At 45.0% G+C, this 26,557-nt stretch overlaps 1 protein-coding gene across 1 annotated transcript in view; it reads right to left on the reverse strand.

Annotated features, from left to right (window-relative positions):
- Positions 1 to 26,194, reverse strand: part of atp1a3a (ATPase Na+/K+ transporting subunit alpha 3a) — a 32,350-nt gene extending 6,156 nt beyond the window's left edge. The window contains exons 1-15 of the mRNA XM_021571982.2: positions 26,038 to 26,194; positions 25,654 to 25,734; positions 12,544 to 12,675; positions 11,780 to 11,839; positions 11,432 to 11,635; positions 10,376 to 10,489; positions 9,353 to 9,487; positions 8,890 to 9,007; positions 7,326 to 7,594; positions 5,155 to 5,353; positions 4,495 to 4,739; positions 3,979 to 4,171; positions 3,407 to 3,719; positions 531 to 681; positions 157 to 325 (exon numbers count right to left, since the gene is read on the reverse strand). Coding sequence (XP_021427657.1) covers positions 157 to 325; positions 531 to 681; positions 3,407 to 3,719; positions 3,979 to 4,171; positions 4,495 to 4,739; positions 5,155 to 5,353; positions 7,326 to 7,594; positions 8,890 to 9,007; positions 9,353 to 9,487; positions 10,376 to 10,489; positions 11,432 to 11,635; positions 11,780 to 11,839; positions 12,544 to 12,675; positions 25,654 to 25,659 — 2,308 coding nt within the window. The 5' untranslated portion in view covers positions 25,660 to 25,734; positions 26,038 to 26,194. The remainder of the gene's footprint in view (positions 1 to 156; positions 326 to 530; positions 682 to 3,406; positions 3,720 to 3,978; positions 4,172 to 4,494; positions 4,740 to 5,154; positions 5,354 to 7,325; positions 7,595 to 8,889; positions 9,008 to 9,352; positions 9,488 to 10,375; positions 10,490 to 11,431; positions 11,636 to 11,779; positions 11,840 to 12,543; positions 12,676 to 25,653; positions 25,735 to 26,037) is intronic.
- Positions 26,195 to 26,557: the final 363 nt, after the last annotated feature.

The raw sequence follows: 26,557 nt of genomic DNA on the forward strand, positions 1-26,557 counted from the left end.
GTTATCCTGCAACAGTGTGATCAAATTAAGATCCTGCATCTGTATACGTCTTTCCCTCCTACCTTTCTCCTCCCTGCTTCTTTCCCTCATTTTCCCTCCCTCCTTTCCTCACTCCTTCCCTCCCTCCCTCCCTCCCCCTCTCCCTCTGTCCCTCACCCTCTTCCACTCCGGTGACAATGGAGGCAAAGTTGTCGTCCAGCAGGATCATGTCAGCGGCTTGTTTGGACACGTCTGAGCCGGAGATCCCCATGGCGACGCCGATGTCAGCCTTCTTCAGGGCGGGAGAGTCGTTCACACCATCACCAGTCACAGCCACGATGGCACCCTGAAAGACAGGTTAGTGAAAATTGTTAAAAGCCTCCTAGAAAAAGCCTTCAAATTCTATCTACTACTGTATGAGAATCTGTCGTGGAGAATCTGTTTCTTCAGATTTCTACACTTCAAAGTCCTTTCATGTCAAGGAAGCCAGACGTGTCTGGTTGTGTGTGTGCGTGTGTGCGCGTGCGTGTGTGTGTGCGTGCGCCCCTCACCTGTCTCTGGCAGCCCTCCACGATGATGAGTTTCTGCTGGGGGGAGGTCCTGGCGAACACAATCTCAGTGTGGTTCCTCAGGATGTCATCCATCTGGTCCTGAGACAAATCCTTCAGGTCGGTCCCGTGGATCACACACGCCTTGGCATCCCTGGAACGCACACACACACACACAGGAAGACACTGCGTCCAACAACAACATTGACGAATACGCTGATTCGGTGAGCGAGTTCATTAGAAAGTACATTGAAGATGTCGTTCCCATAGCAACGATTAAAACATTCCAAAACCAGAAACCGTGGATTGATGGCAGCATTCGCGTGAAAATGAAAGCGCGAACCACTGCTTTTAACCAGGGCAAGGTGACCGGAAACATGACCGAATACAAACAGTGTAGCTATTCCCTCCGCAAGGCAATCAAACAAGCTAAGCGTCAGTATAGAGACAAAGTAGAGTCGCAAAACGACTACCGCCCCATAGCACTCACTTCCGTCATCATGAAGTGCTTTGAGAGACTAGTCAAGGACCATATCACCTCCACCCTACCTGACACCCTAGACCCACTCCAATTTGCTTACCGCCCAAATAGGTCCACAGACGATGCAATCTCAACCACACTGAACACTGCCCTAACCCATCTGGACAAGAGGAATACCTATGTGAGAATGCTGTTCATCGACTAAAGCTCAGCATTTAACACCATAGTACCCTCCAAACTCGTCATCAAGCTCGAGACCCTGGGTCTCGACCCCGCCCTGTGCAACTGGGTACTGGACTTCCTGACGGGCCGGCCCCAGGTGGTGAGGGTAGGTAACAACATCTCCACCCCGCTGATCCTCAACACTGGGGCCCCACAAGGGTGCGTTCTGAGCCCTCTCCTGTACTCCCTGTTCACCCACGACTGCGTGGCCATGCACGCCTCCAACTCAATCATCAAGTTTGTGGACGACACTACAGTGGTAGGCTTGATTACCAACAACGACGAGACGGCCTACAGGGAGGAGGTGAGGGCCCTCGGAGTGTGGTGTCAGGAAAATAACCTCACACTCAACGTCAACAAAACTAAGGAGATGATTGTGGACTTCAGGAAACAGCAGAGGGAACACCCCCCTATCCACATCGATGGGACAGTAGTGGAGAGGGTAGTAAGTTTTAAGTTCCTCGGCGTACACATCACAGACAAACTGAATTGGTCCACCCACACAGACAGCATCGTGGAGAAGGCGCAGCAGCGCCTCTTCAACCTCAGGAGGCTGAAGAAATTTGGCTTGTCATCAAAAGCACTCACAAACTTCTACAGATGCACAATCGAGAGCATCCTGTCGGGCTGTATCACCGTCTGGTACGGCAACTGCTCCCCCCACAACTGTAAGGCTCTCCAGAGGGTAGTGAGGTCTGCACAACGCATCACCGGGGGCAAACTACCTGCACTCCAGGACACCTACACCACCCGATGTCACAGGAAGGCCATAAAGATCATCAAGGACAACAACCACCCGAGCCACTGCCTGTTCACCCCGCTATCATCCAGAAGGCGAGGTCAGTACAGGTGCATCAAATCAGGGACCGAGAGACTGAAAAACAGCTTCTATCTCATGGCCATCAGACTGTTAAACAGCCACCACTAACATTGAGTGGATGCTGCCAACACACTGACTCAACTCCAGCCACTTTAATAATGGGAATTGATGGAAATTGATGTAAAATATATCACTAGCCACTTTAAACAATGCTACTTCATATAATGTTTACATACCCTACATTACTCATCTCATATGTATATGTATATACTGTACTCTATATCATCTACTGCATCTTTATGTAATACATGTATAACTACCCACTTTAAACTATGCCACCTTGTTTACATACCCTACATTACTCATCTCATACGTATATACTGTACTCGATGCCATCTACTGCATCTTGCCTATGCCGTTCTGTACCATCACTCATTCATATATCTTTATGTACATATTCTTTATCCCTTTACACTTGTGTGTATAAGGTAGTTGTGGAATTGTTAGGTTAGATTACTCGTTGGTTATTACTACATTGTCAGAACTAGAAGCACAAGCATTCCGCTACACTCGCATTAACATCTGCTAACCATGTGTATGTGACAAATACATTTGATTTGATTTGAGTGAGAGTACGGTTGGTATCACTGAGACAGACACACACAGAACTGCAGAAGGTTTGTAGTTCATACGCTTATGCCAGTAATTGGGTGCGACTGGCTGACTATCTGACTGACTGAGTGCTTGGTAAAGTACACTGAGCGTACAAAACATTAGGAACACCTTCCTAATATTGAGTGGCACCCCCTTTTGCCCTCCGAACAGCCTCAATTTATCTGGACAAGGTGTTGAAAGCGTTCCACAGGGATGCTGGCCCATGTTGACTCCAACGCTTCCCACAGTTGTGTCAAGTTGTCTGGAAGTCCTTTGGGTGGTGGGCCATTCTTGATACACACGGGAAAGTGTTGAGTGTGAAAAACCCAGCAGCGTTGCAGTTCTTGACACAAACCGGAGTGCCTGGCACCGACTACCATACCCCGTTAACAGTCACTGAAATCTTCTGTCTTGCCCGTGAACGGCACACATGCACAATCCAGGTCTCAATTGTCACAGGGCTTAAAAATCCTTCTTTAACCTGTCTCCTCCCCTTCATCTACACTGATTGAAGTGGATTTAACAAGTGACATCAATAAGAGAGCAGAGCTTTCACCTGGATTCACCTGTTAGTCTATGTCATGGAAAGAGCAGGTGTTCCTAATGTGGTGTCCACTCACTGTATATATGTGTGAAAGCAAGATAGATAAAGTATGCTCATACACACACACACACACACACACACACACACACACTCCTTACCTGGGATTGACCTGGCTGACAGGGATATTGAGGCGAGAGGCGATGTCCTCCACGGTCTCGTTGCCCTCGGAGATGATGCCCACGCCCTTGGCGATAGCCTTGGCTGTGATTGGATGATCGCCGGTCACCATGATGACTTTGATGCCAGCGGAGCGACATTTTCCCACGGCGTCGGGCACGGCGGCACGGGGAGGGTCAATCATGGACATGAGGCCCACGAAGCACAGGCTCTCTGTGGTGAAGTTGACGTCGTCACAGTCGAAGGCAAAGCCCTTGGGGTACTGGTCCTCGGGCATTAGCAGGTGGCAGAAGCCTGGGGAGGGACAGTATTAGAATTGGTATTATTGTCAATATTCGTGTATGCATTCTGAAAGGCCTCTTTAGGTTCCCATTTCTTACCCTCTTCCCTCTTCTCATCCCTCCCTCCCCCTCTCTTACCCGAGTACTCTCCCTCCTAGTCCTCCCGGCTCCGTGCAAGCGCCCTGGGACTTCCTATACCTCTCTCCCACCCTCTTGTTGACCCAGGACTCCCTGCCTCATCCCTCCTCTGTCCTCTATCCCTCCTGTCTCACCGAGTACTCTTTCCCCCAGTCCTCCCAGCTCCATGTAGGCGTTCTGGAAGGCCTCCTTCATCTCCTCGTCCATGGGCTGCTCCTTGCCCTGGATCAAGATGGAGGAGCAGCGGTCCAGGATCCTCTCTGGCGCTCCCTTCATCACCAGCAGGTAGCGGTTGTCGTTCTCGTCCTCCGTCTCATGCACAGAGAGCTGGGGGGGAGGGGCAAGGGGTGGAGCACAATCACACACTTGTTGTTCAGCCTCTTATACAAAGTCCTTACACACACTGTTAATATAAGGATTTAAAAAAACCTTGTTTTCCCTGACCCGAGCTTCCACCCTAACCCGGACCCAGGTACGATCAGGGTCGGACCCACATCTAGACCTAGAGCCGTGTGTATCCAGCTGATTCAGGGTCGCTTTTGCCTTTTATAACACAGCGAATGAGATCACACGGATAGGTGTAACCTGATCCTAGATCAGCACTCCTACTCTGAGACAATTTGATACATATCTCCATATTGGTCCCTCACCTGGTACTTGTTGGTGGAGTTGAAAGGGATCTCGGCCACCTTCTTGTTCTTCTCCCTCATCTGCCTGACGCTGCCGCAGGACAGCTCGATACATTTCAGCAGCGCGGACTCGGAGGCGTCGCCCGCCACGTCCCTCTTCAGGATGGGCAGCTGGTCCTGAGCCGCTTTGAACTGCGCCCGGTTACACAGGGCCGCCACGCGCGCCAGCGCCAACCACGTCTCCGAGCTCTTGTCGAAAGAGGCGCCTGGGGAGAAGAGAGGGAGGAAGAGTTGTTAGTGGCAGACACATGGTTGTTGCATTCCTGTGCTCACAGGCAGCCCTGAAGCCTTCATCAAGGCCTGCATGAATACACGTACTACCATCAAAGAACATGCAAATCCTTCGATACAAGATGTTACAAACAAAATCAGGCCAATCTTTGATGGCCTAGTTATTCCCTAACACAGTGGTCTGAAACTTCTGCCACATCAGGCCTGCAAACCACATTTTGCTGGTTTGCAAAATTGTATCTCATTCCAGCGACTACAAGACTATCTAAATCACCTAAACTGGTGCCACCATATGAATAACTGTGATCACAATAAGATGTATTGACTTTGATGTTATATAGTAAAGAACATAAACAACGAGTTCAGTGAACTTAAACCCATCTCTCCTACCAGACTGGTCCTCAGTGGTGTCGGCCTCGTGGATCTGGTTGTCGAACCACATGTGGGCCACGGTCATCCTGTTCTGGGTCAGGGTGCCAGTCTTATCAGAGCAGATGGTGGAGGTGGAGCCCAGGGTCTCCACAGCCTCAAGGTTCTTCACCAGGCAGTTCTTACGAGCCATACGCTTAGCGGTCAGGGTCAGACACACCTGAGAGAGAGCAGAAGAAGAAGAAGAAGAAGAAGAGAGACAGAGAAAGGAGAGAGAAAAGAGAGAGAGAGAAATGAGAGAGAAAAGAGAGACAGAGAAAGGAGAAAAGAGAGAGAGAGAAATGAGAGAAAAGAGAGAGAGAAAGGAGAGAGAAAAGAGAGAGAGAAATGAGAGAGAAAAGAGAGAGAGAGAAATGAGTGAGAAAAGAGAGAGAAATGAGAGAGAAAAGAGAGACAGAGAAAGGAAAGAGAAAAGAGAGAGAGAGAAAGCAACAGAGATTGCGAAAAGAAGACAGGGTTGGAAGAAAGTAACAAATAGATTAGTATGGAATCATGAAAGTGAAAACATGGGGTGCACAACTCCAGGTGCAGTCGCCCTAGACCCTCAAACCAATCAACGACTTACTTGCATCTGCAGAGAAAAAACCCATGACCAACCAATACAAGATAACTACACACTTACCCTTGAGACCTGGACTTGTACAAACCCCCGTCATTCCACACCCCCCGCTCCCCATTACAGTAAAATGCACTAGAGCCAAAACAAATACTACAGTATATTTCACAGCCCAGAAGGGAAATGCAGAAGGATAGAAAGAAAGAGAAGGAAAGCCAAGCACAGAGTAAAAAGCAGTGAAAGGCAGGCGCAGAGTGTTTCATGCGACTTTCAAAATGGCAAAACGTATCATGGGCCATACAGGCTACTAGCCAAGCAGCGAGAGTGGCAACAGCCCAGCATTTACATGAACACGAGCCTAGCATTTATCAGTCTCTCTTAACAGTTGTCATAGAAGACAACTGACCGGGGGGAGTCACTGACACTGAATGACGCAGGTGTAGAGAGAGCCTGAAAAAGAGACACAGACACAAAGAGGGAAGAAGAGAGAAGAAGAGAGAGAGATACAGGTACACAGAAATCAAAGGGCTGTGGAGAGAGAAGAGAGAGAGAAGAGAGAGAGAAGAGAGAAGAGAGAGAGAGAAGAGAGAGGAGAGAGAGAGAAGAGAGAGGAGAGAGAGAGAGAGAAGAGAGAGAAGAGAGAAGAGAGAGAGAGAAGAGAGAAGAGAGAGAGAGAAGAGAGAAGAGAGAGAGAGAAGAGAGAGGGAGAAAAGAGAGAGAGAAGAGAGAGAGAGAAGAGAGAGAGAGAAGAGAGAGAAGAGAGAGAGAAGAGAGAGAAAAGAGAGAGAGAGAGAAGAGAGGAGAGAGAGAGAGAAGAGCGAGAGAGAGAAGAGACAAGAGAGAAGAGAGAGAGATGAGAAGAGAGAAGAGAGAGAGAAGAGAGAGAGAGAGAAGAGAGAAGAGAGAGAGAGAAGAGAGAGAAGAGAGAGAGAGAAGAGAGAAGAGAGAGAGAAGAGAGAGAAAAGAGAGAGAGAAGAGAGGAGAGAGAGAGAGAAGAGCGAGAGAGAGAAGAGACAAGAGAGAAGAGAGAGAGAAGAGAAGAGAGAAGAGAGAGAGAAGAGAGAGAGAGAAGAGAGAAGAGAGAGAGAGAAGAGAGAGAAGAGAGAGAGAAGAGAGAGAAGAGAGAGAGAAGAGAGAGAAAAGAGAGAGAGAGAGAAGAGAGGAGAGAGAGAGAGAAGAGCGAGAAGAGACAAGAGAGAAGAGAGAGAGAAGAGAGAGAGAAGAGAGAGAGAGAAGAGAGAGAGAGAGAGAGAAAAGAGAGAGAGAGAAGAGAGAGAAGAGAGATACACCACCACAACCATCAAAGAAGACACAAGCGCCTCTATTATTACAGACAGACGGATAACCACGCAGCGATACTGGAACACATGGAAATATTAGCGCAGAGATATAACACACATAGTAAGAGACAGACAGACAGACACAGAGGTACAGCACAAGACACCGACACAGAGGAAAAAGAAGAACACAGACAAACACACAGTCCACTCTTCACTAGCCCCCCCAACTTCCCCTCGCAACCCCGTCCACCACACCACGCAACACGACACTAAAATCCACCAAAATATCCCCTCACAGTGACAGTAGCCAGCAGGCCCTCGGGCACGTTGGCCACGATGATGCCGATGAGGAAGATGACGGCCTCCAGCCAGGTGTAGCCCAGGCAGACAGCCAGGATGAAGAAGGTGATGCCCAGGAACACGGCCACGCCTGTGATCAGGTGGATGAAGTGCTCGATCTCCTTGGCGATGGGGGTCTTGCCCGACTCCAGGCCGGAGGTGAGGGTGGCGATACGGCCCATGACGGTACGGTCGCCGGTGCACACCACGATGCCACGCGCCGTGCCTGGTGACGGTGGGGAGAAGAGACGGACGTTAGATGACTTTACTTGCATGTTATATTGGTGTATTGTCAAAGATTTGGAATACCACTTGTGGTGCCATGTGTAAAATGTTGAGTTACCCCCATTCAGCGAAAAGCACTTTGAGGAAAAACTCAAAGTGCAGATCAAATGTTTTTAATAATAATTTTTTTGTATCACTCCCTTATAGTAAATGTCCCGAAAGTAATCATTCAAAAAAATTATAATACTGAACTGCTGAAGTGTTCTTTACTGAAATGCCACGGAAGTATTTCTTATCGCCACCAATGCAGGTGCCATACACTGTTCTGACCACATGGGGACGACATATACCATTCTATGAAATAAATCCTAGTTCTTTAGTATATTTGGGGCCTACAGGTAACCAGTGCCTGGCCTTAGCTTCATCAGACAACTAAGGCCTAGAGTCAATCAGATCAGCGTTAACCTGCCGTAACCGACAATTGCATTCCATATCATCGTTTTTTTTGTTTAGGCAATGTTGGAGGTGTAACTGCGTTGGAGCTGTCAAATCGGTGAGCGGCTGCTCTCGCGGTCATCGTCACGAAGCCACAGCCATCCCACTCGCTTTTAGAAGTTTCCAAAGAGAAAGTGTAGGCTCTATAAAAAAATAATGACACTCAAATTGAGAAAAATCAGTCAACAAAACAAAGAAGTATTTATACGAGCCGAAACGAGGTGTGGATTACGTTGCTCCAACGCAGTTACGCCTCCGACGTCGCCTTAAAACAAAAACAAATATACGCTATGCAGTTGTCGCTTACCGCAGGTCAAAGCTGAACTGGCTGAATCTTCGCCATTCCTCCTCTATTGACACTTCCATTAGACCACTGAGCCATAAGTGGACTCTAAGCTAATATTGACACCAGATGGAGTGTTCTCAAAGACGAAGCGCTGTGGGCAGATGGGAAGGGAAAGGGGGCAGCCGGGGAATTCAAAGAAGAAGGGAGAGGTGAAAGAAAGAAGGAGAGCGAGACAGAGTGTGCGTGGGCGCTGGGTTGGGTGCTTGTTAAAATGGTGGGTGCCTTGTTGCTATGGCAGCCAGCATTTTCCACCTTAAAACCCGCTCAGAGGTGGATAAAGAGAAGAAGAAAGAGGAAACAGAAAGAAAACACAGGAATGGAAAGACGACATGTAGAGTGATGGGGCAATGATGGTTAAGACGACAACAATGATGATGATGATGGCGATGAGAAGAAGGAAATGGGCCAAGAGGAAGAGGGGGATGGGGACAATGCAGTTGCCAAGGCGACCGTACCTTCAACACAGTTGGTGGAGAAGAAAGCGACATTGCGGGTCTCCAGGGGGTTGTCATGGGTACAGTCAGGTGACCTGCTCTGGGGTTCTGATTCACCAGTCAGGGAGGAGTTATCCACCTATAGGAGAAGGACAAAATCCAGGGAACTTGATTACAATTTTAAAAAGCTTGTATGTAAAATGTGTAGTCTATGTGTGTGTGTGTGTGTGTGTGTGTGATCCATTTGTATTGATCAGTTTGTATTAATATCCTCGTGGGTACAGGAAATCCTCAAAAGTCTCCACAAGGATAAGTAAACAAGGAACATTCTCCAAAGGTTATTTTAAGCTTAGGGGTTAGAATTAGGGTTAGGTTTTTTAAATAGGATTTTTTTTATGGAAATCACTTTTTTTGGTGTGTGTGTGTGTGTGTGTGTGTGTGTGTGTGTGTGTGTGTGTGTGTGTGTGTGTGTGTGTAGGTTTACCTTGCAGCCGTGAGCAGAGACGATCCTGAGGTCGGCGGGGATCCTATCTCCTCCCTTCACCTCCACCAGGTCTCCAGCCACCACCTCCTCAGCGTTGATCTGCATCTTCTCGCCCTCGCGGATCACCAGCGCTTGCTGTGGACAGAGGAAACCCCAATGGTGAAGTAGAAACCATAAACCAACCATTAAGTGACTATGCATACAGGTGTAACACTGGGGTAACAGTAAAACCAACTACACGCTATCACTGACCTATCAGAGACTGAACATTTGAGCCGATGTCTGAGTAGCTATTAACTCACCACTGAATGACTATATGCATCATGTTCACTTACAAAGACTAGAATAGAATAGACTAACCACTGGTTACAGTGGCCAAAACCATGTCGACTAAGTGTGTTTTGAGGGGGAACATATGGATTAGGGTCAAAGGTTATTTTGAGTCACTGCCACAACTACCCCACCCATTGTCATCTAGAAAAACAAGTTTGGATTATTAATTTGTAAAACACATATGATTGAGACTAATAGGATTGGAATTAGTATTACAGACACCGAGTCCTACGGTCAGGGATCATCAACTAGATTCAGGGCCGTTTTTTTCTCTCGAGGGGATGGTCTGGGGGCCGGGAACATGATTATAAATCATTTGTACACTGCAAATTGAACGCAAGGTGCCCAAACAGTTGTAACATTTGACTAATACATGATCATCTCAAACCTTGCTTACATTTGTATAGGATCACACATATCTCTACACTATGTGTGGGAATACTTTGGAACACATTTCCAGAATTAAAATCACTTGGAGTTGATTTGTTTTACAGTCTTTTATGTCACGATTTTGTTAAACAAATATATATTTTTGGGGTCAGAAAACTTGGGGGGGGGGGGGCAAATAAAATCAACTGCTGGCCAAATTCAGCTTGCTGGCCGCCAGTTGAGGAACCCTGCTCTAACCGGTTGGGAACGTAGGGAGACAATAGGATAGGGTGGTAAAGGTCTAAGAAGAGGTTTGTTTACCTGGGGCACCATGTTCTTGAAGGACTCCATGATTTTGGAGCTCTTTGCCTCCTGGAAGTAGGAGAAACAGCCGGTGATGATGACGACAGCCGAGAGAACGATACCCAGGTACAACTGGGGAGAGAGAACGCAGCAAACAATGTTAAAAAATAAAAACAGTATTGGAACATTTGATACAAACGTTCTTTACAACTATTAATTATGTCCTTCTACTAATGTTTATCAGATAACATTTTCCCAGGACATTTTAAAAGCATTCGTGGGATGTTGTCATGCTAAAGTGATCTGAAAACCAAACTGGGACTCCGTTGGAACGTTGCCTAATGTTGCAGGAACGTTACCTAACGTTGCAGGAACGTTCACTGTTTGCTGGGGTAAAATATAACTTCATTGTTTGATCATGTTAATATGGTGGCGAGCTTTTTAATTTGTTTAGGTTTGGTTGAACTATATGGCTGGATCTAAAATGCCACATGCCATGCAGGGTTGGGGTCCATTCAGAATTGAATTGAGAATGGCTGATCAATTCCAATTCAGTTCTTGAATTTTGATTGAAATAGGACACAGGATGCAGAATAATTTGAATTTGACTTTGAATTAATGGAACATACATAGGATAGGAAATAAGTCATTGATAAATTCAATGAAATTCGTGGAAATTCAAATGCCTCATTTAGTATTACCCGGGTACAACTGGAGACAGAGAGCAAGGAGAGAGAGAAATATTGTTTAACCATTTATCATTTTAGATGGTGCCTATACTTCACATTCATTTAGGGTTGGTTGAACCATATAGCTGGATCTAAGGAACACATGGGACTCTGACTCATCTCAACACTAGACACTAGACACTTCCTTGTTCACCAAGTCATAGAGTTTCCAAAATATTTTAGTGCCAAGTAAGAATCAGCCACAACCTCCCAAGTTGAATCCTAATGCTACGTTTTGGAAACACTACATTAAGCTGAACCCAAAAGGCCATCTATAACCTTGCATCCATTTGTCCCCTGCCAAGTGATAATGGTGGCCCTTTTGTGGGGGGGGTCTGTCACTCACATTGTCTCCTGCGGGCTCGTCCTCGGTGGCGGCCTGGATGGCGTAGGCCAGGAAACAGAGGATGGCGCCGGTCCACAGCAGGATGGAGAAGCCACCGAACAGCTGGCGACAGAACTTGACCCACTCGGGGGTGGTGGGGGGAGGCGTGAGGGCGTTGGGGCCGTCTCGAGCCAGGTACTCAGCGGCCTTGGCATTGGTCAGACCCTGAAGAGGGGGTGAGAGAGGAGGGAAAGGGATTGGCTGATATTTTTGTGTGACAACTGATATTACCATTAATGTTCTAACATGTTTCGTTTTAAAAGCCCCAACACAGGTTTTTTGGGAAAAGTCTTGAGGTGATGAACTTACCTGGACTATGTCGGTAGAGTACTTCTGGCATACCTCCTCGATGGACATCTTGTGTTCCGTCTAAAAGAGAAAAGTTGAAAACATTGAATAAATCTCTAGTTTTAACTACATTCTTGCAAATATATATTGTGAATAACGCTGGGGACAGGTTGGGGCGAGGAGAGGGATGGAACCTATACTGTTACACCTCATAACAGAGTAAATCTTCTTCAAACAGGATTAGTTTATATTGGAAGTGCCTCTCGCCAGAGACTACTATTCGTACCAACAACAACAAAAAACTATTTCCTTTGCTTGACACCCATGAGATGAATTTACTGCCAACAATAAAATAGATTTTCAGGAATACAGGCTGTCAAAATCCATTGTCCAAACATCTGAGAAGTCATTTATTAACAACTTTGTTGCTGTCCCAAACAGAATACATAAAGACTGCCCACTGGGAACACACTGGTTGAATCAACGTAGTTTCAATTAAATGACGTTGAACCAACGAGGAATAGACGTTGAATTGACGTCTGTGCCCAGTGGGTGCTCTTTAGGATAGTGTTTCTCAAACTGTTATTATACCAGTGTCCGGCAAGTTATGGTCCTTTCTCCTTCGGCTAAAACTAGCACCCTAGATGAATCTAAATAGGGTTCAGCAAGCCATCTGAGGGACCAGTTAGCAACATCCCAGGGACCAGTGCCGGTCGCAGGACACACTGCTCTAGGCCCACGGTGCACTGACAGGAAACAGGAAGTAGGAATGATGCACCACATACCAAGGGAACTTCCTTCTTCAATTCCTCCATGTCCTTGGTCTTCTTGTCTGCCTTGGAGTCCGCCTTCTTGGGGGACTCCTTCTCATCCTTCTCCGTCGTGGTGGCCACACGGTAGCTGTCTGACCGTCCGTACTGCAAGACAAACAAAGAGAGTCCTCAGAACACAGATCCCTGACTCGTCCATATTTTACATAGAAAAAGGCTGGGCTAATACACAGTGTGGGTCAGCTAATCCTAAAAGCACCATGTTAGGCTGTGAATGCCTCAATGCTGCCGTAGTAACTTTGAGTATGGCAGTGAAGTGGGCTTCCTGGTGCCAGCTGGTATCCTACGTGCACCACAAGCCAAAGCCACAATTACATAGGAATTCATGCACTCAGATAACCCACAATATCACTGTTAGCTACTTGAGTGTAGGCCACAATCAAACAAGCAAACAGAGATTGAAGTGCAAGGCTGCCGTAATTATACGATTGGGCAAAGCTCCCTAAATATTTTCCACTCTAGCTTTGTATATTTCACATGAAAAGGATCAAAGTATAACAGCCAGGAGGATGTGTGTATAACATGGTCCAGAATGGAAGGTTTTGTCTAATCAGGACCAATGGGTTATGGTTTAAAACTCGGCGACTTTACTAGGCGTCTCCTATAGGTAGTGAAACTATCCAAATGTTTATGTTTCCCAACATTAAAATGAATTCCTGTCATTGAGACAAGGTATGGGCCAAGGAGTGACCAAGTGTATTCCCGGTAAACACCAATTTCTGGGATTTTCTTGTCAGATCGGTCTTGGTATCTCAACGGGAAAGGCTGCATTTGTGCCAGGTAGACCCCACCCGTTGTCTTTCGCGGTAAATCTTTTTTTTTGTTAACCTGATTGAAGGCTTTTTCTTTTAAATATTGAAGTTTGAAGTGGGAACTTTGTAAATGCGTATGCACCTGCTTCGTTTCCCTTAAGACTGCCTCAAGCTCCCTATTTAACTGTAAGTGATGAGTTAATGATTTCCTACCTAATGAAAAGGCACCCAAACATGCTTTCTTCCTCTACCATTCCCTCCCTCAATTACTCCCTCCACACCCACCCTCTATTTTACTGTGTCTTTCTCTCCTTTCATCTCTCTCTCTCTCTCTCTCTCCCAAACTCTCTTCACATCCCTTCCTCTTTCTCTCATCCGTGGACAATGCGAGCCTTGTGAGAGTACAGTGCCACAGTGGCAGCAGTGAGCGGGACCTCACATGGTCGTTTCTATGGAAAGCGCATGACAGTGGCCCTGTGGCTCCAGGGGGCCATGGTGATCAGGGAGACTACGGACCACAGCAAGTCCTGAGAACGTCCTGAGAGGAGATTTGGTCAATGATAGACCTACTAAACTATGTGCCTTATATGTGCGTGTATGTGTTTACATGCCTCTTGTACACTACATGACCAAAAGTTGTTGTTATGGATGGGTTTGAAAATGTCACAGTGTACAATGACCACCAAGACAGATAGAACATGGAATAATACCATACAAAATGATTTAAACAAGCAGTTACACTCTTCAAAGAAACACACATACATTATGTCTTTGTACAGTGTATTTGGAAAGTATTCAGACCCCTTGACTTTTCCCACATTTTGTTACATTACAGCCTTATTCTAAAATTGATTCAATTGTTTTTTTCCCTCATCAATCTACACACAATACCCCAGACTGACAAAGCAAAATGAGTTGTTTTTTAAAAATGTTTGCAAATGTATAAAATAGTTTTTAAATGATGATTGGGAGTCTCACAGGGCGGCGCACAATTGGCCCAGCATTGTCCGGGTTAGGGGAGGGTTTGGCCGGGGTCTTTACTTGACTCATCTCACTCTAGCGACTCCTTGTGGCGGGCCGGGCGCCTAGCAGGCTGACCTCGGTCGTCAGTTGAACGGTGTTTCCTCCGACACATCGGTGCAACTGGCTTCCAGGTTAAGCGGGTGGGTGTTATAGGAAGCGCGGTTTGGCGGGTCATGTTTTCGGAGGACGCATGACTCGACCTTCGCCCCCCGAGCCGGTTGGGGAGTTGGACCACATCATGGCTTTCCAAATGCACTGTATGTGCCTATCAGTGCCATATGGTCCTAATACATACAAGTGGCAATGTATCGTCTCAACTTTAGGGTCTCTATTCAATCGCAGTAAGACAGTAAAACACACTATGAGCGGGGCTTTGGGTTTCGTCCCTGATACATTCACATTGTATCCATCTTGCGCAGTCCACAAGGTAACCACGTTTCATGGCTGAATTACAGTCTGCATCGCTTGATCAAAGACTAGACATTGCCACTCAGGGGAGAGATTCAAAAGCTTGCAGATATGGATATATAACCTGTCCTATGAGACGACTCCAAATCATTGTATCAGAGCTAAATCCCGCAGCTTGACATTTTACAAGATATGCATCACAGGAGCCTTTGGTGGTTCATCTTCCTACTACATCTGCTTCTGTTTCCCAGAATCTAACACACACAAACCAGGAAGTACCCCAGGAGTCCTCCACAGTAGAGCCAAAATGTCATCCACTAAACCCCTCAGTTGCCTAGCCTACCACTAACTGACTATGCTGATAATCCACTTAAATCCCGTTGCTCTCAAATTAGTTTTGAAAAGGCAGAGGGGAGGGGGTGAGAAGGGACATTTGGGAGGGGTCTTATCTGTAGGTTTAATCCAGACTTTTGTTTGCTATGGCAACGGTTTGTGTTTGTTTTCTATTTTGGTAAAGTAGCATATCTCATGGTTTGCTGTTAAACCACCAACATCCTGTTATTCTGCGCTCTTGTTTCTATTAGAATCCACTTGCCATGACTGATAATCATTAAGATGATATAGCTACCGAGATACTAGGCCATATTGCGTGTGAGGTGTTGTTGTGAAGTATGGCTGTTATTGTAATGGTAGGTGTAAGAGTGTGTGTATGTGTACCTTTACTTATTTGTATTTGAAGTATACAGTGTGTGTGTATGTCTACCTTTACTTATTTGTATATGAAGTATTTAGTGTGTGTATGTGTACCTTTACTTCTTTGTATATAAAGTATACAGTGTGTGTGTGTATGTCTACCTTTACTTATTCGTATATAAAGTATACAGTGTGTGTGTATGTGTACCTTTACTTATTCGTATATGAAGTATTTAGTGTGTGTGTATGTGATTCAGTATGATGTTGGGTCGGTGTGAAGCTCTATGTGTGAGCGTGTCCCCGTGTGTGTTTGCGTGCGTGAGTGATGTGATTGTAAGCCATCTGTCATAAAGGAGGGATAGTGTGAAAATCTGGAGCAGGAGGTGGGATTACCACTGTTTACTAGAGTATAGGACAAACCCACTGAACAATATAGTAATCCTTACTCTCTTTTATTCCCCCTCTCTCTCTCTCTCTCTCGTCTTCTATCATTCTATCGGTGTTCTACCACTCTCTCTCTTAATCGCGTTCACCTTCGACTCTATTTTCTCTCTCCCCTATCTTCTATCACTTGCACGTATTCACTCATTCCCTTGCTCACGAAGAGCTGAATGGTTCTGAAAGGAGTGCATGATTCAAGGGAAACTTTGAGCTGTGTGAACCTTTCTCATGTTGGGATTCATCTCAAAGCCACATACCGTTTGTGGCAGCGGTGGGATTTGAACACAGGTTTCAGACTGGAACCTATATCCAGCACTACAAGCCCAGTCACTGAGTCATTTTACTAACCCATTCACACACATCCATTTTTACCCAGTCATTCTGTGCGTTCATAACATACGCACCAATACAGACAATTGATTATACAACCATCCACTCATGATATTGAATGCTTCCTCGCTCAATTCTATTGGCTATTCCCTCTCTGCTCCCAGCCCACTACACACACACACGTGTAGCCTACACATCCATTCACAGTCAAGGCTGATGCCCAAGAGTCTTTCCACTCAGGCACACACTAGCCCGACGTGTTCATTAGAAGGACCCCTGCTCAGCACTAACCACTGCCTGCACTTTTGTACACGCTCGACCTGAGGAATTTCTAAGAAGAAATTCTCAGTGTATGAGTGCTGATATAGGATCAGTTTTAGATCATGATGAATGAGATTACATTGAAAGGCGGGACCTGATTCTAGATCAGAACTCCTTGTCTCAGACACTATGATTTTGGGCTGAGCATAATGCCTTATCCCAATGCACCAGCAGTAGCCTATGGTACTTGTAGCCGACAGGTTTGCAGATTAAAGCTGTTGAATCTTTAATTTCCTACACAACAAATGGTAATATCCAAGAACCATGGAAATATAGTTAACTTTACCTTTAGCCAAATTGAATTTCAGAATGTATGCCACAGGCTAGAAAATGGGCCACGGGGTTGCAGAAGCTGTGTTTAACCAAGTGTTGATACCCAAGAAAGAGGAAGTACAGTTTCCGTACCAGTGCAGACCTGCTCTAGAATATTTCAGAGTGCTTTGCCACAGACTACATCCTGTAGACCACAGACCTCTCTTCCACAGAGAACCAGATCATCACTACACGCCGATCAGTGGATCGACCTAGAAATCACTGACGCACACTGACCGGAGACCCGCCCCCCCCACCCCCTCCATCATCCATCCATCCCTACATTGCCCCCTCCCCAGAAGCCCACCCATCTGTCTTCTCTCTTTTCTCCTGTGATCGGTTCATCCAGTGTGGGGGGGGTAGGGGCTTCCGTCAAATGACATACATTGATGTAAGTACATCGTTTAATTGATCATGTTCGGCATGTGATTGCGTTAAGCGTATGACGTTTGACGTTTGAGCGCCCTCGCTGTTTGACTGTGCTTTAAGACGGGGCTGCGTATGGGTTGAATGGCATTTCCCTTCACTCATTCACTTCTACTGATCCCTAAAGACACATCATATCTCTAAAGCCCACTGGTCACACACACTGTTTGACCAAAATGGCTACTATTGACTGAATGAGCTTGACAGACCCGGCCACAAATGAGCCAGGTTTCCTGGCAACAGCCAATCCCTGGACTGTTAAGAAATATTAATCTAACTGACCACCTTTTAACTCATGCATCACCGAGCTGTTCTATTTACCCTGATGGAAAAACAGTAAAAGCCCGTCTTCACACCTCTGACAGGAAGTGATGTCATGTTCGCCAAACTTGGAAATCAATGACGGCCTTTCACTACTAGGACATGGTTTATTGGATGTCCCTGATCCCTGACGTACATTAGAGCAGTATGGATCACACACACACACACACACACACACACACACACACACACACACACACACACACACACACACACACAGAGCTGTTGGAAACCAGACATGCAGGAAACAAGAGGTCCCATCAACGCAGATGAGATGTCAGGACTGCATTATTCAACGGCCCATAATCACCCTCTTTACTGGCACTGGTGACTCATACATACAAGGAGTTCCCCCCCGTCACCAACGCCTTGACACAACGCTGCATTTGAAAGCAACTTTGAATGCAATCTCATCACTTTTTTTGTGTGTGTGGGGGGGGGGGGGGGGGGGGGGGGGGGGATCTAGAATCTCAGAATCTAACTGAATCTAACTGTAGAATGACTTACAATTCTGTATTGAGATTTTTACACAGAAAGTGTGGTTACACAGAAAGTGTTACTTTGATGTTCATAAAACTTAAATGTTGGACTCTAGTACATACTAACGTTTAACCAACATAGATTCACCTGATGCATAATGGTTGTACAACTGAAACTGATTTATTGGATTGACAATTGGGGCATGGGTGTTGCTCAACCAATCACAACAGAGGAGGGGCGGGGAGGAGAATGCAAATGAGAGCTATATCATGGACACACTACGACACTTGCTGTACTCATCAAAGTGGAGACCATGTGGCTTATCGGCTGTCCTCAGGTTATTCAGATTCCAGACTAGTTCAATAAATCAGACATTGATAGAGAGGAGACAAACCAATACAGGTCCTATAACTTAGCAGATGCTGTCAAGAAACGTTACACATTACATACAGCGCATTCAGAAAGTATTCAGACCCCTTGACTTTTTCCACATTTTGTTGCCTTACAGCCTTATTCTAAAATCAATCAATCACCAATCTACACACAATACATTATGACATTTGCAAATGTATCAAAAATGTAAAAACAGAAATACCTTATTTACATAACTATTCAAACCCTTTGCCATGAGACTCGAATGTGAGCTCAGGAACATCCTGTTTCCATTCATCATTGGAGTCCACCTGTGGTAAATACAATTGATTGGACATGATTTGGAAAGTCACACACCTGTCTATATAAGGTCCCACAGTTGACAGTCCATGTCAGAGCAAAAACCAAGCCATGAGGTCGAAGGAATTGTCCATAGAGCTCAGAGATAGGATTATGTGGATGCACAGATCTGGGGAAGGGTACAAAAACATTTCTGCAGCATTGAAGGTCCCCAAGAACACAGTGGCCTCCATTATTCTTAAATGGAAGAAGTTTGGAACCACCAAGACTCTTCCTAAAGCTGGCCGCCTTGCCAAACTGAGCAATCAGGGTAGAAGGGCCTTGGTCTGGGACGTGACCAAGAACCAGATGGTCACTCTGAAAGAGCTCCAGAGTTCTTCTGTGGAGATGGGAGAACCTTCCAGAAGGATAACCATCTCTGCAGCACTCCACCAATCAGACCTTATGGTAGTGGCCAGACGAAAGCCACTCCTCAGTAAAATGCACATAACAGCCTGCTTGGAGTTTGCCAAAAGGCACCTAAAGGACTCTCAGACCAAGAGAACCTAGATTCTCTGGTGTGATGAAACCAAGATTGAACTTATTGGCCTAAATGCCCAGCGTTATATCTGGAGGAAACCTGGCACCATCCCTATGGTGAAGCAAGGTGGTGGCAGCATCATGCTGTGGGGATTTTTTTCAGTTTCAGAGACTGGAAGACCCGTCAGGATCGAGGGAAAGATGAACGGAGGCAAAGTACAGAGAGATTCTTGATAAAAACCTGTTCCAGAGCACGCAGGGCCTCAGACTGGGGCGGAGGTTCACCTTCCATCAGGACAACGACCCTAAGCACACAGCCAAGACAACGCAGGAGTGGCTTCGGGACAAGTCTCTGAATTTCCTTGAGTGGCCCAGCCAGAGCCTGGACTTGAATCCTATCGAACATCTCTGGAGAGTCCTGAAAATAGCCGTGCAGAGAAGCTCCCCTTCGAACCTGACAGAGCTTGAGAGGATCTGCAGAGAAGAATGGGAGAAACTCCCCAAATACAGGTGTGCCAAGCTTGTAGTGTCATACCCAAGAAGACCCGAGGCTGTAATCGCTGCCAAAGGTGCTTCAACAAAGTACTGAATAAAGAGTCTGAATACTTATGTACATGTGATATGAGTTTTAAATGTTTTATCAATTTGAAAAACAAATCTTAAAAACAGTTTTTGCTTTGTCATTAGGGGGTATTGTGTGTAGATTGATGAGGGGAAAAAGTGATTTAACCTGTTTTAGAATAAGGCTGTAACATAAGAAAATTTGGCAGAGTCAAGGGGTCTGAATACTTTCTGAATGCTCTGTAAAGGGCAGGCTATATGCAGTAGTCACGGCAGATTACTGTATACATATAGCAGAACTGCTCCCCCTCAATGTACATCTTCTGTCTCACACATACATGCAGTACATACATACATACATACAGTACATGCACTTAAACACAAACACATTCCATCATCCACAGCAGTCTCCCAATGAAGCCCTGGGATTGGTTATTCATCCACAGCCAAGGACATTAATGGCAGCCATGGAGGAAATAAAACAGAAGACATAATCTAGCCGTCACTCTTCTTCTCAGCCATCAATCATAACAATGGCTGACCAAGACCCTTCTACATTACAGCCTAATTCTAAAATGGATACAATAGTTTTTTCCCTCATCAATCTTTTTTATTATTATATATATATTTTTTACACCTTTTTCACCCCAGTTTCATGGTATCCAATTGGTAGTTACAGTCTTGTCTCATCGCTGCAACTCCCGCACGGACTTGGGATAGGCGAAAGTTGAGAGCCGTCCGTCACCCGAAACACAACCCAACCAAGCAGCACTTCTTCTTGACACAATGCCCACTTAACCCGGAAGCCAGCCGCACCAATGTGTCGGACGAAACACCGTACACCTGGCGACCGTGTCAGCGTGCACTGCACCCGGCCCGCCTCAGGAGCCGCTAGTGCGCGATGGGACAATGACATCCCTGCCGGCCAAACCCTCCCCTAACCCGGACGATGCTAGGCCAACTGTGCGCCGTCCCATGAGTCTCCTGGTCACGGCCGGCTGTGACAGAGCCTGGACATGAACCCAGAATCTCTAGTGGCACAGCTAGCACTGCAATATTCCATACATTTTCCATGACACCCAAAAGTACTCGTTACATTTTGAATGCTTGGCAGGACACGAAAATGGTCCAATTTCATACAGCTATCAAAAGAACATCCCTGGTCATTCTGGCGGACTCACTAAACACACATGCTTCATTTGTAAATGATGAGGGTTGGAGTGTGCCCCTGGCTATACATACATAAAAAATGGTACTGTCTGGTTTGCTTAATATAAGGAATTTTAAATGCTTGTCACGGCTGATCGGTTTCACCTGTCTTCGTGCTTGTCTCCACCCCCTCCAGGTGTCGCCCATTTTCCCCTATGTATTTATACCTGTGTTCTCTGTTTGTCTGTTGCCAGTTCATTTTGTTTCGTCAAGTCTACCAGCGTCTTTCCCTCTGTTCCTGTCTCTTGATTGTCCGTTTTCCCCTGTTTTTCCCTTTTCTGCCCGCCCTGATCCTGCTGTCCTGTACCTTTGCCCCACTACTCTGGATTATCGACCCCTGTCTGCCTTGACCTGTCATTTGCCTGCCCCTGTTGCTGTAATAAACATTGTTACTTCGACACAGTCTGCATTCGGGTCTTACCTGAAACGTGATAATGCTTTTTACATTTACTTTTGATACTTAAGTATATTTTAGCAATTACATTTAATTTTGGTACTTAAGTATATTTAAAACCAAATACTTTTTGGACTTTTACTCAATCAGTATTTTCCTGGCCTACTTTAACTCAAGTCATTTTATTTTAAGGAATCTTTACTTTGACACAAGTATGACAATTGGATACTTTCCCCACCACTGCTCACCACAGAGACTTCCCTGCTATCTTCTCTCCCTCCCACATTCTCCATCTCCGTCAGTACCCTCCCTCATTCTATGGGGTATCGTCTCAAATCAGTGTCTCCGGCAGGAACCACTCCACCACAAGGCCTAATTCAATGGTTGACCTAGTCCCATATTTTGTCCCTGGGCAGCCTCGATTGATTGATTTGAATGGCCTTGGTGTCAACTATAACAATTTATAAACCTGACCACCCCGTTTTTATTCCCCCATGGCGGTATGTCAACGAATCCTAGCCTTAGTCCGCTCACTCTGGCCAGACTCCCTGTTTGAAGTGTGAAAATGATTGAGTTGCACGCGGTCCCCCTCTCCGGGCTATCCGACGGGAATTACGACCATGACAGCGTGACACCATTTCAAGTAGACTGATGATAGCCTTAATACTCATCCCGTGAGATCAACTGTCGCCCCAAATTAGGTCCAACTAAAGGAGTAAGGCCTGTGTATTTCATTGGCCAATGCTATTCAGGATCCTTTGGATATGCCTAGCGTAAACCCTAACCCTAACTTTAACCCTTACCACAATCTTAACCCTAACCATTTCAAATTTCAATGGGGTAGGGACATCCAAAGGATCTTGGATAGCACGGAACATATTTCATCGCAAACCATGAAATCATCGGTTTAAGGCAGGATATACCACGATGGATTGGAACATTTTGTATTTTTGCCATAACTAATCAATAGGATTTTGGCAGTCTGTGTCAGACAGAAATTAAATGAGCAGTGGCGACCCGTCATTGGGGCAGGGAATTTTTGGGGGCTTGCCTGTATTTCATGTTATTTTGGCATTAACACATATCACATATCTGTTTGCAAATAATGTTTAAAAAAAAAATATATATATATATATATATATCATTGAGTTAATAAAGCCGCATACAAACATGGTTTCTTTTATGTTTTCTTGAGTAAGGCAGCTCCAAAATGCAGGTGTTTCAGCCTAGCTCAGTGCGCCACACTCCTAGCGTGGTGGTGGGGCAAGGCAGCAGAAAATACGGAGCGTGGCGCCATTATTGCCTCAGTGTTCTGTCACTCAAGGGGACACTACGTCACCGCCAAGTCTAAGGGTAGAGCTCGAAAATTCAAGCCCCTTGGGTGCTGCCATAGAGTTACATTAGAAATGCCCATCCAAAAAGGCTCAATTTCATTGACCACAGATGAAATTACGTCAAATCACGTTATATCTACAGAAGCTTTGGACTGGCATCATACTTTCAAAATCTTAGCTAGCAGTCATCATCATGAATCAAGTTGACAATCTACTGGCAAATCCTTTTTAATCCTCGTCATATGAAGAGAGATAAGGAAGATAAATTACAGATAAAACGTATCGGTGCTCATCAGCCATTGGACATAAACATTACACAACAAGTTGGAAATTGCAACTTCAACAATGAGTGGTTTGGAAGGAATCAGTGGAGTGTGGTCCCAAGTCTTAGATTAAGGGTCTCTTTTCCTAGTTTAAAATTATAAACATCAACATTGGCCATGCTGTAAATGAAGCATGATTTATGCCGCGCTCAAAACCCCTGTTAACTTGGAACTGCAAAATATGACTTTAGTGAGTTCAAAACAACTGGGAACTCTGGAAAAACAATCTACGACTGGGAAAATACGTTTTGAACTTTCATCCAACTCAGAATTGTAAATTGGGAACCCTCTTTCTAGAGCTATTACCTGAAGATCACTGACGTCATCATGATTCAACTTTTTTTTCTATCGAGTTCCCAGTTGTCTTGAAAGCATCTTAAATCCAGAGAAATGTCAGACTTTGATGACAAAGTTTGATGATAAAATTTTCCCACGAAGGACCATGTGGCTTCATCACAAGGTGAGTCCAAAAATGTATTGTATGCTGCTGCATAAATTATGTAACATGCCAGGGAGATACAGTTGAAGTTGGAAGTTTACATACATACATGTAAACTTCTGACCCATTGGAATTGTGAATTACAAGTGAAATAATCTGTCTGTAAACAATTGTTGGAAAAATGACTTGTGTCATGCACAAAGTAGATGTCCTAACCAACTTGCCAAAACTATAGTTTGTTAATTAACAAGAAATTTGTGGAGTGGTTAAAAAACGGGTTTTAATGACTCCAACCTAAGTGTATGTAAACTTCCGACTTCAACTGTATGTATACTGTAGCTAAGAAAGTAATACATGTTGTGTAGTAAGTTGTTAGTAGCTTCACCCAATAATTTGCTCTATTTTCACCTTTTAATTTCGCCTACTGTTCTGACTTAGTGGTGCACATGAAGCCTATAACCAGTTTTTGAGAAATGTAATCATTGAATATTGTAAGAGCTTTCATTGTCTGCTTAAATGCCCCCTTTATTTATCCTACGGTTCTGACTTGGTGTACAGGGAGAACACTGTAAGAACGGCCCATGTTCTGAATTCTGTCACTGTACATTTCAAAATGACTGCCTCTCATCTGCTTGTCTTCCCCTTATGACATAGCGTGTACATCTCAATTGTCAGTAGAAACCACATTTGTTTAAGCAAGTCAGCCATATCAGTTATGGATTTTTAAAAGGCAGTAAATGAGTCTGAATGAACTGGTTCGTTGCCAGACAAGGCTCCGCTGATTGCCAGGTATAGCAGTGGTATAGTGCAATGAATGTATTGTTTAGTGTTGTGTTGTGGCTTTGCTGGCATGCATCCCACATAATTTTGTTTTGCCCCACCAAGATTTATATGCCAAAATCGCCACTGGAAATTAGCAAGGTTTTCTGTTAGAATCATGCACTGGCATGTTTGATTATTAGGCTACGACAACCTCCCTAACCCACATCGAAATGGGGAATTGGGCATCCATTTTGACGCAGCTGTCTGCGCCGTTTGGTACCCTAACCGAACCTCTCCACTAATTCCCTTTCGTTATATCCATAAGCAACTACTTTCACAGCTTCCGCGAGTTAAAATATTACTCTGTAGGATGGGTATAAAACAAGTGGTCGTCAATTCAAATATAATCTATCGACATTTAGTATCCCACACCCACCCTCTGAATCTGTCCCCGTCGCCTCTCCATCAATTCCAAATTACAATCACGGAGGCCATCAGTGTGCAATAAAAGCAAGGGGTCAAAACGTGAAACAAAATGATGACAACCAGACTCATAATGTAATGGAATTAGACCTATTTAGATTTAATGAGATGTCGAGGATTGATAAAGTTGTCCGCTATCCTTACTGCATCACCATTGCCTTTCTTCGGTGTCCTAGCCTAAATATTGTAATTCTTATTGGCAAGATCTATATGTGCCATTCAAATTCAATTGAATATAGTATCCAAATAGTGAATGGCCAAAAAAAAACATCCGGCTAATTTGGGATTTGGGTTTAGAGAAGAGCTTGTTTTCAATTTGGCACGAGGTCGATCCATCGATAGCCTACAGATGTTTAGCGTTATTAATGTCCATTTTGGAGCGGGAATGAAACAACAGATTCCCCTCTCCCGGCAACTCCATTATGACGCACCGACTGGCGTCTGGAGAGGAGAAGAGTTGAAGTGTGTCGCGGATCGGTTCGGGTGCAATTCGGAAAACAGGGCAGATAGGAGATTATAACAATGTCAGTAATGTTGCTATTTAACACAGACATGGCAATAAAATATAATGTAACGAAAGAATAGACAGTAATTAAAGGTATTGGGACTGTAATTCGTGCAATTGCATTGAATCAACATAGACACAAATAGCTAGCTACACTGCAAACGTTTAACAGTCATCCAAGTAAAGTCACACCAATTTGTCATGGTATCACAAGCAATCGAAATACTATAGTGGACTATGCCATTCTAATATGATATTTATTATCTTTAAGGTGCGCTACACATTCCCCATAGGTTACAGCTACCCATTCATAAACTCATTATTACGCACACCAATTAGAATGGAAATAGCTCTTACCCCCATCTCGGCTCAGTCAGTCGGGTATCAGCAGATGAAACTGTTTTAGGCTGGATTCAAAGCAGAATAGTTGATAGTAGGCTGTAGTATAAAAACAGAAGAGGAAACTGTAACTCGACAAATTTGAGGAACAAACGCTCTTCTTCCTGACACAATTGGCTTTTGCTCTAATAATAAATGATCATATCTCATTTAAAAGAGGAACGGCATAGGAATACGTGAGAAGGCAAGGTTTCATTGAATACCTATGCCAAGTTGTATTCGCCTCCCCTCCCTCCCATACACACACAAACAAAAACGAATTAAAGGGGCCGTTTTATGTGTAATATACAATTACAAGCATCCTAGCAATAAGCGTTGCTCTGTATGACGTGAAAATGATACCAGGTCAAATTGAAGAGCCGAGCGTCTTGGTTAGCGGTATTCGGATTCTGTCTCCCTCCGCTGCTATGCCCAGTTGCCGTCCCTCTCCACTCTCCACACCACTCCGTGTGTGAAAGAAATGCCAGTGGGTGTGTGAGATGCACTGGCACTCCCATAGAGACGCAAAGCAGGACAGACCTATTGCAAGTGCGCTATGTAATCAGTCGCACTCGCAACTATAATCCAACCACAGACCATTCTCCGCCACAATAGGTCGCATTACAAAAAAACTATTGACTGATCACCAGTCCAATTTTGCGTCAGGATGGTCAAACATTTGCCAATAATTGAAGTGACAGAATGCTTGACAGATCAACTGTCTAACAACTATGAAAACGTTTATACTTTCATACTTAGCAGTTTGCTTGACAGTTAGCCTACCTCACACGTGAAATTCCTATCTCTTGAGAGATGGTCTTCACAACACGTCAATGACATTATGGAGTCTCTCCTGCAGCTATAAATACAAAGGCTATGCTCA

Source organism: Oncorhynchus mykiss, chromosome 18, assembly GCF_013265735.2.
Source record: "Oncorhynchus mykiss isolate Arlee chromosome 18, USDA_OmykA_1.1, whole genome shotgun sequence".
Classification (NCBI taxonomy): Eukaryota; Metazoa; Chordata; class Actinopteri; order Salmoniformes; family Salmonidae; genus Oncorhynchus; species Oncorhynchus mykiss.